Raw genomic sequence first — 21,630 nt, 5'->3', positions numbered from 1 at the left:
AGTTTCTCACATTTCTGAATGTACATTAGGGTGGAACGAAAATGGCCTTAAAAAATTTATTTTAGATTTTAGTTCAGTAATAGTGTGAAAAAGCTGCCTTTTAGGGTCAAAAACAATTTTTTAAAATTTGGTCGAAATATTACATTATCTTGAGGTGCCGCAAAACGCTTGCAATTCGTAAAAATATCGGAAAAAAAATGGAAATTTTTAAAATGGGCCTTTAAAAATTTTTCTTAAATTTTAGTTTGGTAATAGTGTGGAAAAGTTGTCTTTTAGATTCAAAAACAGTTTTTAGAAATTCGGTTGCCATATTATATTATCTAAAGGTGCCGCAAAAAGCTTGAAATTTGTAAAAAAAATTGAAAAAAAGAAAATGGAAATTTTTTTAAATGGCTGTTTAAAAACTTTTTCTTAGATTTTAGTTTGGTAATAGTCGGGAAAAGTTAGCTTTTAGGTGCAAAAATTTTGTTAAAAAATTTGGTTGCAATACAACAATATCTCGTGGTGTCGCAAAGAACTTAAAATTTGTTTTTAAAAAAATTGAAAAATTGTAAACTTTGATAAAATATTTTCATAAAAATTTCGTTTATATAATGCTACAAAAGATGATTTCAAATACATATATAAGCATTACAACTGGAAAAAATCATTAATTACAAAGTATAATAATAATAATAAAAAAATATTTTTATGTCAAATTTTGCGTTTCTTACTTCTGTATCTTTAATACTTACAAATGTTACAGCTGCGAAATGTTTGTTTCCACTTCATTGCCACATTAAACTGTTTTTTTTTAATTAAATTTAGGCCTATCCACACGTGAGTCAATTTTTTCTCTTATGTATCCTTCTCTTGCGATTGAGCCACAGATATTCTAAGCTGATTCGGCCACCAGTTTCACAAATCTTTCCACTCCTTGCATGAAACAAGGAAGCCTGGGAAAGTTGATAACCTAGTCCCCTATACTGTTTGGTTCAGTTTCAGGCGCCTTCCGTATAAAGTATTTCAGAGAGTCCATGGAAACATATTTTAACAAGAAGATTCAGTTACGCCATTTTCAAGCCACGATCCTTTACACCTAAGTTTATCTTTAGAACATTTAACTTCTTGTCTCTGTCTTTACTTTCCGTTCTTGCTTTTAAAACACGTCGTAAACCAAGTTCTCTTTGAATTTTACGTTCACCACTTAGCATGGACAAAAGGATATTTTCTGAAGCAACAAAGTACCCATTTCTTCAAATTATCTGGTATATAACGTTCTTGAGGTCGTCAAAAAGATAGTGTGAATATGAGATAAGGTTAAAATGATGTTTGAAACCATAAGTACATAAGGGTTTTAACGTAATATTAAACTACGCAGGCGCCTGATAGTTTTGTCTATTTGGTGGATCTGGTTGGTTTGCCTCTTGTAAAGAACACTGTTGTTCTTCAGCGTTGTCATTGTCGCCAGAAATCGTTTCTGATGCACTAGTATTTTTTGCCCGTTTTTGATTAAACTTAACTATTTTCTGTAGTTCTTAACTCTTTCTTGTTTCTGTCTTCCTTAAAACGTTTGTGGTAGCAATATCAATATTAACTATAACCATTTTCCTGTTAGAGCACTGATCGTGTAGAACACATTATTATATAACTAGCACTTTTTTTGCCTTTTATACAAGTCAGCAATATCAAATAAACGTCTAGTTTCTTCTCTAAATTATGTGAGGTTGTAATCAAACTTATCTGAACATTTTTTTACTTTTTTACTTTAATAAATTCCGGTATTTAGCATGATAAGCTTTTATCATTTGTAAAATTCTTTTGCTAAAAGTGACGGGAATCGAAGCTCTTCACCATATATTTGTTCTATTGTGGGAACTAAAGTGTCACATATTTCGCTTACAGAAGGATCCTTCTCTGAAGAAATTTTGAGGTTATACCTAGTATAACAGCAGCACTTCATAACAGAGAGAGTAGTAATAGTAAGTAGGGAGTTCAACTTCAAGCAAATCACTAAATTTCTCCAAAATAGAATGCTGCAACATTGTCTTGTCTTTAATAATTTAGACCGAGCCATTTTTACTCACAGTAAAGCCAAGAAGCACACAAATTAACAAATCAGTTACACAAAAGACGGAGCAGAGACGCCAACTGAATTGAATTCGGCAAGCTGCTGCTTTGAAACCAGGCCTGTCCTTGTCTGCGTTCGGTGACAAATCTACGTCTTACCTCACTAACAACAGCTCCGGTGCCATGTCAGTGCAATAGTAAAACTGTTTTTATATTTCTATTCATATGAAAACGCCTATTTAAAGCTTTGTATCTCATAACCGAGGCACGCAAAAATCCTTAAAAAGTTACATAAAGTGTGTTCTTGTGAAACTTCAACGTCCTTGCGGCACCTCATGATGTACTCCAATATTGTTTTATATTTTTTATTTATCTTATCTATATCAAAAGGCAACTTTTTCATGCTATTGCAAAATAAAAATCAAAAGTTGATTATTTCGTAAAAAACTTTAAAATGTATCAAAAATTTCAAATTTTCGAAACTTTAACTCCTTGCGGTACCTCAAGACTTACATCAATATTTTTCATATTTATAATTTATTTTATCTACACTAAAAGGCAACTTTTCCATAATATTACAAATTAAAAATCAAAAATTGATTTTTTCGTTCCACCCTAATGTATATGCATCAAAATGTGAAATAATTCACATTATAAAAGTACCCATTTTACACATGGCAGTGGAAAAAACCTTCCACACAGTCTTGTTTAGGAGAGAAGCATACTCCAGTACTATCATCCAGCATACTCAGGAATAAGATACTAAAAATTGGAAAAATCTTTAATGCAACATTTTCCAACCCAATTTAAAATATATTGGAATACAATATATATATATATATATATATATATATATATAGAAATTACAAATAAGTTAGCTTTTTTTTTTTTTTTTTTCATCATGAGCAATCCCTTTACACTCTAATTAAGAGATTGAAAATAAAAATGATGCAAAGTGACTAAAGCCAAGTCATTATTATTAATATACCAATACTTCCCGGTAATAGTATGCTCATATTCAGATGTAAAATATAAATGCCTATTAAATTTTTCTGAGTTATTTATCATTTTTAAGTTCTAAACGTCCAAAGTACATAATCTTTCAGAGCAAGTCAAAATAGGGAAAATAACCTTTCATGTGATTCCAATCTCTGAGATCCTGTGTTGAAGCCTCTATCATTTTTGTTACATTTTCAAGAAGATGATCTGTAGGTGACTGAATATGCACTGGTTTAGCTTCACTGGAAGACTTTCTAGTATTTTGTATTTCCACTGTTACTTCCATCAATTCTTCTAATGACAACTATAATGAAGAGTAATAATAATTTTATAATAATAAAATTTTGTTTTTGTTTGTCATATTTATAACATATAAATAATTTCTGGAACAAATATTTTAAAAATGAATAGTAATGAGATCATTTAAGCTATATAATAATGCTGAATGCAGAATTCTTAATATGATTCAAACACCCTGCACTAGTCATTTACATTTAACATTCATTTAAACTGAACCCTGCATTATAATTTTCACATCTTGCTATAAATTCATTTATCTCAGAAAAACAAAATTTTCTAAATACAACTAAATTATAATTTTGAATTATATTCATCCAGGTTTAAATGCAGTTTCATAAAATATGTAATTAAATAAATGCAATTCACTTGAAACTAATTAAATAAAACTGCTACCATTTAAAATATATTTAATAAAAAGATTTTCTAAAAAAGAAATGAAACATACTTGAAATAACGGGGGGGAAAAATAAATTTTGTTAAGAATTTATTGATACTGTTCCATAATCTGCAATGTCATGATGAATATACAATGAAACTCTTACTGCTTATTTTTAGCTTATTGGCAATCAGCTTGCCTTGGAACCTCGTTAGCATTAACATTTTATAGATTACTGTTCGAGGTTTTAATACCTGGCTTAGTCACAAAACTGAAAGAACATTGAAGAATTTAATGAAATAAGTATATAAAAAAGATTAAGTAAATGTGAAATATTCAATATAAAGATGAAAGAAAAAAATTATATTAGAATATACCTAACAAAAAAAAATTCAGTGCAGTTTGCAGGAAGGGGAAAAAACATTTCTAACTATTCACAATATATAAATGTCAAAATCAAGTATTAGATAAAACAAAATATTTATGTCCTATTCAAACATATGCAAATAATATTTAGATGAATGTGAGTATGCAAGCAGTTTCATTATTTAAAAAAATCTCAATAACAATATACATTTCTCTTTTTTAAACGACTTTACATAAGAAATACTCTCTGGATATGGTATATTAAGTAATTCAATATAAATTTAAAATAGGAAAAAATTTACGGATATCACTAACATACTTGAATGAAGCAAATAAGTCCTTATAGTGCTTTCCTTTATTTTTTATGGATTGAATTGATAATTTAGAGCTGAGTCTTTTAGCTATTTTTTTAATAAACAGCGAGAGATAAAAACCAAAACATGTAATGACTAAGAATCCGAAATTAAATTTTTATTTGTAGAAAAGAAAACAATGATTAAATTAGACGTATGAAAAACTAATTAAATCAATAATTTTCAGTTGAAGTGAATTGATACTGCTTTTTGTTATAAAATATCTGCGATATTGATTTCTTCAAACTGTCTGCATACGAACAAAATCATCAACTTTTCTAATGAAGCTCCCAGCAGCATAGTAAATGTCCAGAGACATCCATTAAACAAAACATTGTCAAAGTTGTGCTGATGAACTCCCATGGATTTAAATTCAATGCATTTTTCGGCAGCTCAAATAGTACGCTACAACGTAATTGGATTTGTCAGTCACTTCAAGAATAACTTACTTCGATCATGGCTACATAACAATACTTACTTTTTTTTTTCTTTGAAAAATACGTCCTTTAAGAAATCGTTCAATACTTCCTCTTCTATAGTATTTTTTATTTACAAAATAATTAAGTATTTGAAAGCAGTCAATATATAAATTAAATACACGTTTATTTTCAATAAAATATTAACAGAAGCTCTTTCATTTCCTCACCCAAAAGTGAACCTTAGTTGCTCTAAAGTGAAGCCAGCTAATTATTTATCGATTTGCTAAATCCGTTTATAAAAGACTGATACTCAATCTTTTCTTTTAGTCATTCAATGTCTAATATTTAAATTAATAAAATTACTGAATTTACTTGATGAGAATCAAATTTAAAAAAATATTTGTCAAAGATGTAAAAATAGAAATAAAGTGATGATTTCCATAATAAAATTTCCACCAAACAAAATTATTATAATTTTTGATACAATGCCCATATAAAATTGCTTTTCCATTGGACAGAAATATAAATACTAAAAGGATAGAAACACTTAAATTCCTGCTTTATTTTTTAAGGCGATACTTTAGATTAAAAGTAGACCGGTGGCGTAGTGTTAGCGCTTCGCGCTCCCAACGCACAGGTCTGAGGTTTGATCCTCGGGCTGAGCAGGGTCAACTCGGCCTTTCATCCCTTCAGTCGGTCGATAAACTGAGGATCAAACATGCTTGGGAACTAAACACTGGGGGTTCTGCGTTAGGGTGACATCCTAACCGGGTCATATTCCTTGCACTCCAGGGCCCTCGGTCAAAAAAGCAGATATGGGCACTGTAGGCCTTGGCCTACATGGGTTGTCGTGCCATGAGTTTAGTCTTAGTATTTTAGATTAAAAAGGAACATTAAATTTGTTTATCAGAGATTTATTATTTTATTTTTCAGTAAATAAAATTGTTTGATTTTTTTATTTCAGAAATCAAGAGTTTTTCCCATACACTCTGCAACTATAAATAGTTTCGATAATTTATAATAGGATTTGCATGAAAAAATTAGCTTGGAATGCTAATGAATTTTCAGACTGAATCAGTAGCTCAATCCTTCGCTACATTTTTTTCGTTAATAATTATTTAATAAAAAAATTATAATAATACATACATATTAAGCTAATTCATTTTTTGTGACTATTTTCTTCATAGATTATTCATATAAAATGTTTAAATAACTAGCAAAATGAATAAAAAAGATGGTATTATGAATGGTTTTGAATTTCGGCGTACGTTTCAGATAACATTCAATGGAAACGGCAAATTTTGCAAAGCGGTGGTTTTGATTCATTAATTGATATCAAATTTTTTAAATACCAGTATATTCACATTTTTTTAGATATCGTTTAATAATTAATACAGTTTTACTTCAAATCAGAGAAAATGCGAACTTTTGATATTTGTTATGTAGAGATTAAAGGCAAAATAAGAATTATTTCTATTGTACTAGAAAAATATTTAAAACCTGCAACCTTCATTTAACATAATAATTTTCTATCTAAAGTGTTCACAACTCATAAGCTGTTTCTTTGAAACAACATTTATTTGAGAATCTACTACAATCTCAAGACGAAATATAGTTTTCAAACACAAATACTGTAATTTGAAAAAATTAAGAATTAGAATAAATTTTAAAATGAAGATGCCTCCTTTTATGGGCAAAATTATATTCATTTTAAAAGATCATTTTATAATTTATTTGTCCTGGCGTTTGAATACTTTATTGAAGGTATAGCTGAAAAATAAGTTATTCATATTTTATTTTGTAAGTTACCGACCGTTTTGCAACTAATGTTTCAATCTTAAATATATAGAAAATAAACTGATTTATTGCTTAAATAGATTTTTTTTAAGTTTAAAATTGTATCAGCATATTAGCTTTAACAAAAAAAGCTTAAAAATCAGTTTAAAAACTAAGGAAGAAGATTAGAAATTACTTACATTTGACAAGTTTCTCTCTCTCTCTCACACACACACACACAAACAAACCAATTATTACATTAATTTAATTTAAATGATGATTTCGTTTATTCTTTCACAAGATCATTTTGTTTAACAAACTAGTTTGGAAAATTAAATTGTAAAAAACAAAACCGCCAGACATATATAAAATTATATTCCTTAAGTAGGTAAGATTTCTCTAAATCGATGTTCTAGTGAGAAGTTTAGAAGAAGAAGTTTAAAAGTTTTAGAAGAAGTTTAGAAGTTTTTTTAATGTAGAAGTCTACTTCTTAATAAGATTTCATAACCAATTTTCCATTTTGTCATTATGTTAACAATGACAGGCAATATCAATAAATTTTCAAAAATTTTAAATTTTAAATAATCGAAACTTAAATTATAATTAAAGTATTTAAAATGCTATAACCCCTTTTCAGTATCCATGTATTCATATTTTGAAATTTTATCACAGAAAAATATGATAAGAAAACATAACTCTAATTATTGGACACATTTATATATATATATATATATATATATATATATATATATATATATATATATATATATATATATATATATATATATATATATATATATATATATATTATTAATTTAAATGACAGGCAGAAATTGAAATGACTACTTTTAAATAAGTCCTCCTTAGTATTTTCCTTTTCAGAAGTTTTCAACAGAACACCGAAATTTTAATTTTGCACTGAAAAAAATGTTGACAGCTATACAGTTCTGTATTTCAATTAAATAACTATGAAATAAATTAATGTCCTTAAAAATTTTTTCTCCCAGTGTCATTGACATACAAAGAAATTTCTTATCTTTTAATGAATTCTAATTGATTTTGAAAATATGGTTAAATAACTTACACATGATGATAATTGATGTTTTGACTGACTACACAAAAAGAAAGCAGATGAAAAAAGAATATTGACATGTATTTGTTCCATACAACTAGCTATTAATTACTTCATGCAAAATATAAAACCCCTTCAGCAAGCAAATATGAGATCTTACCAATTGGTGAGCTTTGATATGTTGTTGAGAAAGAGAGGGGGGGGGGATATATCTGTTTTTATTGAACTCTAACTGCACAAAAAAAATTGATGTAATAAAAATTCAGAGTTTGACAACGAACTATTAAGTATATGCGATGTTATTATATCATATTATGCATAAATATATTGAAATGAAGAAAAATGGATAGGAACTAAACCCAGAGTTAGTAAGCATAACTGTTTATTTAAATCAATCTAGATTGCTTTAGTCCAGACAAAAGAATGTGAAATCCCTCCAATTAGAAAATCATTGGATGTTTCTATACAACATCCACCGACGAAATTAATACATACCCAAATCGACATGTACAATCGAATATGGTTCGAATGTATTCGAGATCAAATATGTTTGAAAAGATAAAGCAAATGATAATATTAACTGCAGAAAAATTAAGTGGCATTATCATTAAACGTACATTTCTCTGTGGAAGAACTTTTTTTCTTGCTCTTTTTCTTTTAAAGTTTTTCAGTGTTTATATTAAACCCATTTTAGTTTCCTAATTTGTTGTGAGTTTCAGAGAGCCTATTCCTTATAGGGAGATGAAAGGAAGCACTTTCAGAATGCTGAATTAGATATTAAGATTCGAAGGATGTATTTTATTCAAGACTTTTCATGGAAATTCTTCTCATTTCATTCTATGATATATTGAGTCAGATATATTGCCCAGTTACAGTTATGAAACTGTTGAAAAATCATTTTAACAATATTAAGAAATCCACCTTAAGAAAATTATTAAAAAAGAAAGAAAAGAAAATTATTTCCTTAAACTGAACGAAGAAAAACCCAAGTTCCAGATAAATTTCTGCTTATTACCCAATGTCTTTAATTAGGAATTCTCAATGTTATATTCGTAAAAGTTGCTTTCAAATTCCAATCATGACATTCATTGGAAAGAAAGTGGAAACATGCATTTGGTTGGAAGAAAAAGGGAAAATTATCACTTTCATGACATGCGAAATAAATCAAAATCACAGATTCTCATTTTGAAAAGATCCACAATAAAGACTAAATCAGTTAAGTACTGTTAGATAAATATTTTTAAAAAATTCAAAGTATATTTAATTTAAAATACTGACACTTATTTCTAGAAAGGCAAAATATGCAGCATACATAAAGTTTTATATAAAAAAAAAATACCATCCCAGTTAAATGGAAAAGTATTAAAAATTATAAACCAGTGTCTATAACATAAAATGACTTTTTTTTTATTACACTACTTAATTACCATAAGAAGAGTTTTAGAAAAGAAGTATAAAGAGGATTTTTAGAAAGCAAATTGCATACAAAATTTATTCATATATAATAAATACGCTTAAGCACATAAATGCTTCTCAAAAACGCATAACCTGGAATACTCTGTAAAAAAAAAAAAAAAAAAAAAAAAAAAAGATTTTTTAAAGCATTCTTTAATCTTACCTTTTTGAAGTGTTATCAGAAATATAAACAAAAATTACCTCTTTTTTAATTTTTCTACTGGATGGCTTCAGAGATTCAAACTCTTTGCTTTTTAAAAACTCTTTAGCAGCTTGAAACGTAACTAAAACAAAGCTGAAAAAATACACAGCATTAATTTGCAGTGTAATTATCTTACAATATATATAATGAAATGTTTTATAAATTTTTCATTAAAAGAATGGCATGTGAAATTTCATAAGCATAATAACCTTCAGAAACGGATTACGATATATACAGTTCACAGGCAAAATAAATACTATATAAATAATAATAATAAGTTGTTTTTTTTAAGCTTTCATCAATATAAAAAAATGGAAAAATAGTTTCTTAGCAAAAAAATCTAGCGGTTCAAAAAAAAAATTCACAAAAGTGTGAAGTGCATATAAAAAGCTTTAAATTAATAAGAATTATAATCACGTTTATAGAGTATTTTAATTTTATGCAGTGAATTTTCAAATCTTTTTAAGATATATATCGTAATTTTATAACCCTTCTCAGGATTTTGCAATTTTTGTTTTGACCTCCAAATTATTGATAAAAAATTTGTATATTTAATGCACTGGGGAAAAAAGCACCTTTAAAGTATCTTAATATTTATTATTTACCAGCGTTGTAGTCTGTATTTCTTAAAAAAGGACTGTAAACATCTAAATCTTATCTAAGAATCAAATTTTATCATATTCACACTGTAATGTTATACACAAATCACTGAACTTAACTGAATGCTTTTTTATATTATTATTGAGTTTACATCAATATATTAATGAATCATGTAATATTTAATAGAGAAGAAACTACATTCTGTTAATTTTATAGCTTTCCGAGAATAAATATTCTAATTTACACATTTAACATTCTATAAAAATAAGAAATATTCTACAAGAATGGTAAATACTCTACTTTGCATTAGTATTATTTCTCATCCAAGATATATTTATTTAATTATTAGAGTACATTTATGCAGAGCAGTTGCAGTGGATTAGGTTGACAGCTGAAAATAAGTTGCTTTAGTTGGCATGTAGGGGCATTTAGCTGACCAAAGCTAGCAGGAAGCAATGCGTATTCGGCTGGTTGGGTTCTGACAAATTTCATTTTCTGAAGAGAAAGACGTTGTATCAGTAGAATAGTCTACGTTCTTTGACATTAAAAATGACTCAAGAAGTCACAGAACCCCCAAAGATATGAATATAAAAGGTAAATTTGTAAAATGTTTTTATTCATGACCCATTTGCAATAAAGTTACAAAAAAAAATCTCTATATAAAATTAATTAATCATTTATTAAACCCAAAAATATATCTGACAGTAAATATAAATGAAATTTTATTGCTAAATGTTTACCCAGTGTTTTTTGTTATCTCTTTAGTTTATGATTTTAATTCACTACAATATTCAACTATGTTAAAAAACAGGGAAAAGATGCATCTTTATTTTTATTTGTCATGATTTCAAAACATTAAGGTGTTGTTTAAAATGCAGATACTTAAAAGAATTATAAATTACACTAATTTCTAAAATACTGTTTTCTCCCTTTCTAATTTCATTTGCAGAAAGTCAAACTTATAATAAAACAGAAAATTTGTTTCCTACTTTAAAAAAATTACTTTAAATCTATTATAAACTAAATGCTCCCTTAATGAAGCAAAACTTATATATTATACTCAATAAAAGGAATGTTCATAATTATTCAATTTTTGTATGCGAAAATTTTAATGTTATTAATATTATTATTCTTTAAATATTCCAGCGAGTGAAAATTAATTGAAATTCTAACAATTTTAGATAAATACTATCTTAAAACCAATGAAGTACTTATAATAAGATAAATGCAGATATTTAGCTTACAAATTCATTGAATTCAATCAATGCCTAATTATTACAGCATATATAAATAAGCTTTTATATTAGGACCTTTAACGATTTTGTACCAAGTCGATAGTTTGTAATTAGTGTTAAGTTAAATAATATTTCATTATTGCCAATTGCAAAAGCTTTTCATTTGATTTACGTAACAAGTTACATTGTTGAAAACTCGAACTCATTTAATGTAAATCCTTATTAACAATTCCCTATGTACAACATAAAAACGATTAAAAGTGCTGAAGTGAAAAGAAACAGGCAACTTCAAATTTTATCAATTTCTATAAAATAATGCATGATTGCTGTTTCAATTATATACTGTAAGCAATTTTAAAAATTAAAAATACATATGTGCAATATTGCTTATGGAATAGCAAGGGGGAGGGAAAGGAGCCACTCAGCTTTATTCAGGTACTGTTTATCGTACAATTATAAAAAAAAGATATTCAAAAAGAATTAACATATTTTTAAAGATTTGTGAATTAAAATTTTGACATAGGGACATCTATATAATAAAATAAGAACTTCAAAATTTCCAACTGCAGCACCCATTTATGTCATCATATTTCAAAACCACAACAAATTTTATTCCTGGAAACAAATTTCCTTAATCTAGGTCTATATATTTTGAAATTAAAGAGCTATCAATATTCTGACCTTCTAATGCTTAAACAAAATGGATTTTCATTCATGTCTTAAAAAATAATCTATGAAAATATAAGATATTCTAAATACTTTGCACACAAATTTATCATTAAGACGCAATTTTTAATATGCGAAAAAATTTCAAAATTACAGTTTAAAAATTTCAATGGCAAACACACTTAAATTTGCACACAAATTCAAGGACAAGACCGTTTTATGCTATAAAATTTCAGTTCATTTCAATTAGTAGTTTTTTTCCTAATAATGTTTTCTGTATTGCATCTAAAACGATGCATTTAGTGACACATTCACAAAATCCAAAAAGTTGACAGCATTTTACTGGGCATTCTAATACTACATAGATATTCGTACTTCTTAAAGACATTCTATGGGATATATATATATAATTATTACTATATCAGAAGGAGGAATCTACTGATCAAGCATTTCTTGAATCAAATATCATTTTCCACATTGTTGTAATACAAGAATGTGTAAAAAGAATTTTGTCACCGGCCACAAATTTAAAAAAAAAAAAAAATGCTTCTTAGTGCCTAATATTTTATTAATAGTCACGGAGGATAGTATCGGTTCTTGAGGCAAGCTAGAATTTTTATTCAACAGCTCAAATGTCACTGATAGAATATGAAAAATTACTGAAAAAAAAATGGGAATTTTATATCCTAATAACGACTTTGCAAAATTATTTAGTTACAATTCTACACATATGCTGACCAAATTATTTCTCTTTATAATCAATGCATAAATAAAACAAAGTCATAGTGCTTATTTAAATTTATTGATGCTTGCTTACATGCTCAATATTTCTAATAACCTACATTAATTATAATTAATCTGCAAATTCCATAAAATTATTCTGCATTAATAGCAATTTTTATAACATTGTATATAATCATAAAAAAAATTTAAAAATTTCAGGCAACGAAACATTATTAGATAACCCATTTAATACTAATTCTTTAGATACAAAATATATTTTGTATTTATTTCCTACACATGATGAAATGGAGAATTTCCAAATTTTTTACCGATTCAAGAAGCAATTAATAATTAGTTCTTTGCATAAAATGTTTTTGTTAGCAAAAAATTATGCATTTCTTATTTCATATTTCAATGGAAGACAGAAGCACATCATATAATATTTTAAAACAATAAAATTCCAATTACTTGGATGTCGAAATGAATAAACTTTTTGGAAAATTATGTTTTAAGAACTTTTCGTGATAAGCAAAAATTATTTTGTAACGAAAAAGTGCACTTAACATCAATAAAATATTAAGTTATTACTTTTTTTAAAAAATTTGATGCTTACGAAGAAAAGAGGTAAGTAAATTTTTAATAAAATTTATGCGGTCATTATTTATTTGACTTCAACTATATGAACACTCATAATTTGTCGAAAAATTCTGTTTAAGCACATTAAAACCCACTCTTCCTCTATCCTTTTGGAATGAATCTTAAACTTTTAAGAACAAATGCAAATATGAGGCATATATCTATTATTAAACTATTTACTAACACATTTGATTCATAAATGCCAATAAAATTGGATTCATTTTGTTTTTCATTTTGTAAAAAAGTTCTAATATAGATTTTAGATTATATAGGTTATTTCTTAAAGACATTCTATGGAAAATATATATATCAGAAGGTGGAAATACATATGATGAACAATAGCTTTAAAAAGTGCAACAATGGAAATTAACGATATGTAGAATAAATGAATGTATTGAATAATATTGTGTTCCTTGTCTGTAACAAGTATATATCCTATACACATGTCCGTTATATTGCCGCATAATGAACTACTGATATCAATTCCTGTGGCTTGGTTGGCAAGACACGAGACTGTAGACCTTCACGACCCAGGTTCGAATACCAGCCAAGTCAGTTTTATCCAAAGACTGGAATTTTAATATAAAATGTTATTTATTATTTCTCTAGTTTCTAGTTGATTCTAGATCTTTCTTTAAATGTTCTATCTGGATGTTTCTCGAACATTCTGAGAGTGTATATAAAGTCAAGTGTCACCAGTTGTGATCGAGTTATCGGTCCTGTACGCTTGAGAGTTACTTTGCTTGAATAAATCGGATTACTTGTTCAACCTAACAGCCTTGTTATTTCCAATCTTCGTGACAAGTTTGGTGGAGGCGCCGGGTACTTATTCCTGCAACCGTGGACGATAGCGAAAACCTACGGAGGAGCCTTCGATTGAGAGGATTATCTCCCGAATTTGGATTTTACTCTCCAGAAAGCAGAAAAAGGACAAAAATGTCGGTAGAAGCCAAGCCCGTAGTAGTGACTGTTCCTACGCCCCAACAACTGAGGAGCCCATCGACATTCTCCGGAACGCCTGGAGAGGACCCTCTTAAATGGCTAAAGGAGTATGATCGAGTTGCCCATTTCAACAAGTGGGATGACATGGTGTGTCTCGCCAATGTATATTTCTTCCTAGATGGCACTGCTAAGCAGTGGTTTGAAAACAACGAAGACAACTTGAATTCCTGGGAAGCGTTTAAAAATGGATTACTAGGACTTTTTGGTGACCGTCAAAAACACACCAAGAAAGCCGAAGAACAACTTAAATACAGAGCCCAGCGCCCAGGGGAGAGTACGCAGTCCTATATTCAGAGCGTATTAGGTCTCTGCCTAGAGGTTAATCCATCGATGTCTGACTGCGAAAAAGTGTCACACCTAATGAAAGGTATTGCCGAAGACATTTATCAGGCCCTTTTAATGAAAGAAATCACCACTATAGCTGATTTCACAAAATGGTGCAACCATATAGAGGATATGAAGCAAAAGAGAGTAAAACGACAGAGATTTGAGAGGCTACCAAACGTCGTACCTGTAGCATCCATGGAGGACGAGCCAGATTTGACGTCCCTCATTCGCAGAATAGTGCAGGAGGAAGTTCAGCGGTTGGTTACCGAACTTAAAGCACCTTCGGAACCATATTCCCAGTCGTTAGAGGACCTGGTGCAAGACGAAGTCGTAAAAGCTTTGGCACCGGTTTCAGCAAAACCAATCGAACCTCGACCAAGACCATCTTATGCAGCTGTGGCCAGACGAACCAGAGCCCCTGCTCAGAGGTTGCCCGTACAGTCAAGAAAAACTGATATTTGGAGAACTGCCGACAATAGACCAGTTTGTTTCCACTGTGGCCGTCCAGGACATGTTGTGCGCTATTGCAGAGAACGGAAAGCTGTATTTGACAATTATCGACGCCGCCAACAGAACTTCGAAACTGACGCTGAAGAAGAAGAATACCGCCGACCAAATACCATCCGCCGTTCCACACCCAGTCCATCTAGAGGCCGATCCCCTACACGCCGTTTCAGATCACCGTCACCGTATCGTCGATCCAGTCAGTCGCCAAGCCGCAGAAATGAGGAAAACTGAACGGAGCGACCTTCCTAGGAGGTGAGGCCGCATGCAACGGAAATCCTCCATCGGCCGCCAAGATGACGGGAAATCAACTGGACGTCATTATAGATAAGAAACCTATACGTGCTCTAGTCGATTCTGGAGCCTCATTTTCGATCATTTCCGATAAGTATCGACGGTCGTTAAAGAAGGTTTTGTTTTCTGACACCAAAAACCTTGTACTGAAAGTCGCTGATGGAAGTTTCATCCGACCGATCGGAAAATGTATCCTGCGTGTTCGGATAAACAGCCGAGAACTGCCGTTTGAATTTATTGTTGTGCCGCATTGTAGTCACGAAATAATCCTTGGATGGGACTTTTTAAAAGCCTCGCAAGCCGTGATCGACTGTGGTCAAAGTGAACTATACGTAGAAGACATTTGCCAAGACGTTGCCACACCAGACACATGGAAATTGTATGCCACAAAAGACTACACACTTAAACTCCATTCTGTGACAAAGGTAGCAGTATCAGGATACCATGTTCAAGGAGACCTAAACGTAGTCATTGATGGTAATAAGCAGCTGCTCTTTGAGAGAAACATCGCCGTGCCATCCATGGTGTCCTTATACCATAACAGGAAAAGTGAAATTTGGGTTGCCAACTTGCAGTCCACGAACAGAGTAATCCCTAGAGGAATGTGCATAGGCCAAGCCGAACCACTGGATGGGGGACATTTATGTGTAATTTCTAGCAAGTCAGATGACATCGATGCACAGCAAGAGACGCCAAACGTCGAAATGGATTGTTCACCGATGTTGTCACCAGAGTTGAACAATGAACAGAAAAACAAACTAGCTAAACTGCTACGACGTTTTACGGCAATCTTCACGAAGACTGACAAGCAGACAGCTGCACGGACGAATGTGAGACACCGGATTCACACGGGTGATCATACTCCAATCAGCCAACGAGCCTACCGAGTCTCATCGACCGAAAGACGCATCATTCGTGAAGAAGTTCAAAAGATGCTCGATAACGATATCGTCCAGCCGTCTGAAAGTCCCTGGTCTTCACCCGTTGTACTCGTGAGGAAAAAAGATGGAAGCTGGCGTTTTTGCGTTGATTATCGCAAGCTCAATGCGATCACGAAGAAAGATGTGTATCCTCTTCCTCGTATCGATGATACATTAGACTGTCTGAAGGGAGCCAAGTTCTTTTCTTCCATGGACCTTCGCTCCGGATACTGGCAGATAGAAGTAGACGAGGCTGATCGTGAAAAGACGGCATTTATAACACCCGAAGGATTATACGAGTTTAAAGTCATGCCGTTCGGACTTTGTAATGCCCCCGCGACATTCGAGAGAATGATGGACAATTTGTTGCGCCATTTCAAATGGATTATGTGTCTCTGTTATCTAGACGATATAATAGTGTTCTCGGAAACTTTTGATGACCATCTCACTCGATTAAGACTTGTTTTAAAAAGCCTTCAAGATGCTGGTCTTAAACTCAACCCGAAGAAGTGTCTTTTCGCGGCCAGAGAAGTAAAAATACTGGGCCATCTTGTATCTAGTAGTGGCGTTCGTCCTGATCCTGACAAAGTGAAAGCCGTTAGCAATTTTCCTACCCCCAAAAACGCACATGATATACGGAGTTTTCTTGGCCTTTGCTCATACTTCCGGCGATTTATCAAGAACTTTTGTTATCTCGCTGAACCCTTGCAGATGCTGCTAAAAGGTGGTGCGGAGTTTCATTGGGGTCATGAAGAAATGAAAGCTTTTAACAGTCTGAAGAAAGCGCTTACGTCTGATCCTGTATTAGGAATGTACGACGAAAATGCCCCTACAGAAATTCATACGGATGCCAGTGGTTATGGTATTGGAGCTGTCTTGGTGCAAATCCAAAATAAAGCTGAAAAAGTAATCGCATACGCCTCCAGAACTTTGACAAAAGCCGAAAGAAATTATTCCACTACCGAACGGGAATGCCTCGCCATTGTGTGGGCAATCAACAAATTTAGGCCATATATATTCGGAAAACATTTTACAGTTAAAACCGACCATCATTCGTTGTGCTGGCTTATGAGTTTAAAGGATCCTTCAGGAAGGCTTGCAAGATGGGCCCTTCGACTTCAAGAACATGATTTTTCCATTCAATATAAAACCGGTAAGAAGCATAGGGATGCCGACACTCTCTCGAGAAATCCAGTGGAAGATGAGACTCATACAGCAGACAAATCCCTAGCCGTTACCACGAGTATGAACCTTGCAATAGAACAGAAAAAAGATCCAGACCTTGTAAAAATTAACATTGACAACAACAGCCGATCCATAGAAAAGAAAGGATTTGAATTAATTGACGGGGTTCTATACAGAAAGAATTTTGATCCAGCTGGACAAAAATGGCTACCAGTCATTCCGAAACATCTACGAGTCGACATACTTCGACACTTCCATGACGCTCCTACGGCAGGCCACCTTGGTTTCGCAAAAACTTACGACCGAATCCGCAAAAGATTTTGGTGGCCAGGGATGTACCGAAATGTTGTCCGATATGTCATGCATTGTCGGGATTGCCAAAGACGAAAACCTATTCCTCAACGACCACCTGGACGATTAGTTTCCATCCCTCCAGCTATAGCACCTTTCCATCGCATTGGGGTTGATCTCCTCGGAAGATTTCCAAAATCTGGTCGGGGAAACAAATGGATCATAGTCTGCACAGATTATTTGACACGATATGCCATAACAAAAGCCTTGCCGACCGCCGAAGTCGAAGAAGTAGCAAAGTTCTTGCTCGAAGAAATTATTCTAAAGCATGGAGCTCCACGAGTAATTATTTCGGATCGGGGAGCCGTTTTCCGAGCAAGACTTGTTTCCACCCTTGTTGACCTGTGCAATATCGATCATCGTTTCACGACGGCGTATCACCCTCAAACAAATGGACTGACAGAACGCTTTAATAAAACTTTGACCGACATGCTGTCCATGTATGTGGATACAGAGCAGAAAAATTGGGACGAAATTTTACCGTTTGTGTCCTTTGCTTATAATACCGCTAAACAGGAGACGACAGGTTTTACGCCTTTCTTTTTACTTCATGGACGCGACGCCGAAACGACGTTAGATACAATGTTGCCATTCTCTCCCAATGATGTAGATGATGATTACGTCGCTAAGATGGTTGCCAGGGCTGAAGAATCAAGACAGTTAGCCCGAGTGCGAACCCTGAGTGCCCAAGATAAAGACCGTCGACGTTACAACGCCAAACACCGAATGGTATCTTATGCTCCTGGAGATCTCGTATGGATTTATACTCCAGTCCGAAAAGTTGGACTCTCCGAGAAGCTCTTAAGGAGGTACTTTGGGCCTTACCAGGTTTTACGCCGTTTATCAGACGTAACATACGAGGTGCAAGATTTTGACCCTGAATCCCGAAGAAGACGACCAAGAGACGTTGTCCATGTACTGCGAATGAAACCGTACCATGATCCCGACAAGCAAATTGAAATTGAGGACAGTCAAAATGAAAATGTCGTACCTGCCGAAAATCAAGAAATTTACAAGGGTCCCATGACACGTTCCAGAGTAAAAGCCCTTAACCTGATTGACAGCGGGGCGCTGTCTTTCTTTGGAGGGGAGTAATGCCGCATAATGAACTACTGATATCAATTCCTGTGGCTTGGTTGGCAAGACACGAGACTGTAGACCTTCACGACCCAGGTTCGAATACCAGCCAAGTCAGTTTTATCCAAAGACTGGAATTTTAATTTAAAATGTTATTTATTATTTCTCTAGTTTCTAGTTGATTCTAGATCTTTCTTTAAATGTTCTATCTGGATGTTTCTCGAACATTCTGAGAGTGTATATAAAGTCAAGTGTCACCAGTTGTGATCGAGTTATCGGTCCTGTACGCTTGAGAGTTACTTTGCTTGAATAAATCTGATTACTTGTTCAACCTAACAGCCTTGTTATTTCCAATCTTCGTGACAATATTACAAAATCTTTTGCAACCAATATACAATGCCAATTGCATATTGGCATCTTGCATACTGCCAATTTGCAATCCTTTTTTGTATAGAGCACTATGATGCCAGAAAAGCATGGAAGAAAATCGATTTAAACTTATCAGTGAATGAAATTCATTACTTTCCTCAAATGCTCGTAAAATAAAGTGGTGTATCATTTTATATCTATTTATGAGTAGTCAGAAATGGTGATAAAAATGGTATATACTGATAAAAAAATAAATTGCAAGAAGAATAAAACTCAGTTATTTTTCTCTCTATCAGTAAAATATTAATTTTAATACAAAAAATAATAATTCTTTTAAATAATAAAAATTTTTTATTGAATTTCATTTCTTTCAGTCATACAACAGGACTCACTTTGACGCGTTTGATGTAATGACGATTCAGGATCGTATGCAGTTTAAACAAAAGTTCGTTCTTGAATATTTCTTTGCAGAAAAGAATCAAACTTCTCCCAGAAATTTTCACAGAAAATATTTCGTCACGCTTCAAGTATCAATAAATTTTAATCTATAGATGCTTTTAAGATGTCACATTTTTTTTTTTTAAATACTATTACCGATGTCCAGAAAATATCTAAATCTAAATATACATATTGAAATATGGTAACTGTAAACAAAGAATATCAAATATTATTCCAATGTTATTATGGCAATCTTACTTTGAACTCGGGGTAATTTTTCCATAGAAAATATATTCATGTGATCATGAAAGGATGTTACCATAGGAAATTTCAGAATTTATACAATTTTAAATGTGTACAACTTTTTGTATATGTTACTACCTTTAACATGGCATTTTTAATTAATGATTAACAAAAGAATAAAGTTGGGCATCTTTTTTTTTTCTGCGACTGCATATATGTAAAACGGCAAAAGAAAAGAAAAAAAAACATTGATGTACTTTCATATTTTGATCTGGTAAAAAAGATTAATAAGCATCTGTTAAATGATATTTATCTTGAAACATTTGATTTTATCTGGAAGGCGAATAAATTAACAAATTTCTATATTTTTCTGGGTATCCTCTAAATTTTATTTTTTTCTCCAGGTAAACTGATTACTAATAAGATCTTTTGCCAGTATACATTCCACATGCACTATTTTTAATCTTTACTTATTCTTTTAAAATGCATTCCTTCTCGGTTAACCTGATTCTGATATACTATTGCAATAGTTCCAGATTTCATTTAATTCATAATTTCATTTTATTAATTTCATTGCCTGCAATTATTCCTTCTTATTAATTCTTAAATCATTATCTGCTGCTATCGTAATATGCTTTTTAAATATTTATTTATTTGTATATGTCATAATTGTTTGGTCTTTGTAACTGGTTGAAAATTGACATTTTAGATCAGTTAATCATTATTTAACATTTTTAAAATTATCTGTCATATTACACATTCACAGTTTAGTGTTAGAATGAAAAAAAAAAAAATGTGCATTTTACATAAAAGCTTTTTTTGAGTGATAGCTTAAGAGACTTTTGCTAATATTATTTGTAGTGCATTTTCCCACTTGATTTTTTTATTTGATTTAATGACAGAGGATTGCCCAGTTTATTCAAGTTATTAACTGAACTTTTGATGAAAACAGTTTCTTGAAGCTATTAATTCAAGGTTGCCGATGAATTATCATTCCATTAATGAATCTCTTTCTCTTCCAAATGCGAGATTAAAAAATGAAATGGCTCATCAACTTTTACAGCAAACATTTTTTTTTATATTATGTTGTGTTACAGTTATATTATCAAATTATTCGGCTTATTTTCAAGTTTGATATAGTCAATACAATGGAACCTTCATATATTGCCCTTGAATAAATTTTTAAAAAGCACTCCTTGTGCTACTTATCGAACAAATATGTTCACATAAAAAAATTATATTGCAATTTAAAAAAGCAATTGTTTTCCATCATACAGAGAAATATACATTAATTTTTGAAATACTTTGGCAGATACTTACTGTAATTTCGATTTCTAGTCTTCTCTCGGAAGACTAGAAATTAAATGAGAAAAGAATAAATTTCCATCCATTGTATGTGATTCTTATCTTCTGTTACAAGAATCCTTTTCCAAACTTGTAGCGAGAATTTCAGTTTAAATTCAGTTTTTCTTTACTTAAAACATTGGAGAATTCAAAACATCTCACGACCTTAGGCAACACACTTTATAATGCTCAAAAGAAAGCTTTAGAAAACTGGTCAATTTAGTTTCACATTTGAACACATTTTTAATATTTTAAATACAAAGATTATTTTTTTATTTTAATAATTTTATTAATATATATGTTTGTATAGATTTATCACGACTTTAACCAAGATTATACACAATATTAA

At 31.3% G+C, this 21,630-nt stretch overlaps 1 protein-coding gene across 2 annotated transcripts in view; it reads right to left on the bottom strand.

Annotated features, from left to right (window-relative positions):
* LOC129959946 (ankyrin repeat domain-containing protein 27-like) overlaps positions 1-21,630 on the bottom strand; it is a 57,742-nt gene that overhangs the window by 7,187 nt on the left and 28,925 nt on the right. Inside the window, exons 14-16 of one of the 2 annotated variants that reach the window (XR_008783485.1) lie at positions 9,367-9,460; positions 3,181-3,352; positions 2,713-2,811 (exon numbers count right to left, since the gene is read on the bottom strand). Coding sequence is in view for 1 of the 2 variants with exons in the window: in XM_056072861.1 (XP_055928836.1) it covers positions 3,181-3,352; positions 9,367-9,460 (266 nt within the window). In the remaining variant the exon portion in view is untranslated. The remainder of the gene's footprint in view (positions 1-2,712; positions 2,812-3,180; positions 3,353-9,366; positions 9,461-21,630) is intronic. The other variant, XM_056072861.1, reaches the window with a different exon arrangement.

This window comes from Argiope bruennichi, chromosome X2 (assembly GCF_947563725.1).
Source record: "Argiope bruennichi chromosome X2, qqArgBrue1.1, whole genome shotgun sequence".
NCBI classification, from domain to species: Eukaryota; Metazoa; Arthropoda; class Arachnida; order Araneae; family Araneidae; genus Argiope; species Argiope bruennichi.
This window is presented reverse-complemented; position numbering and strand designations above follow the sequence as displayed.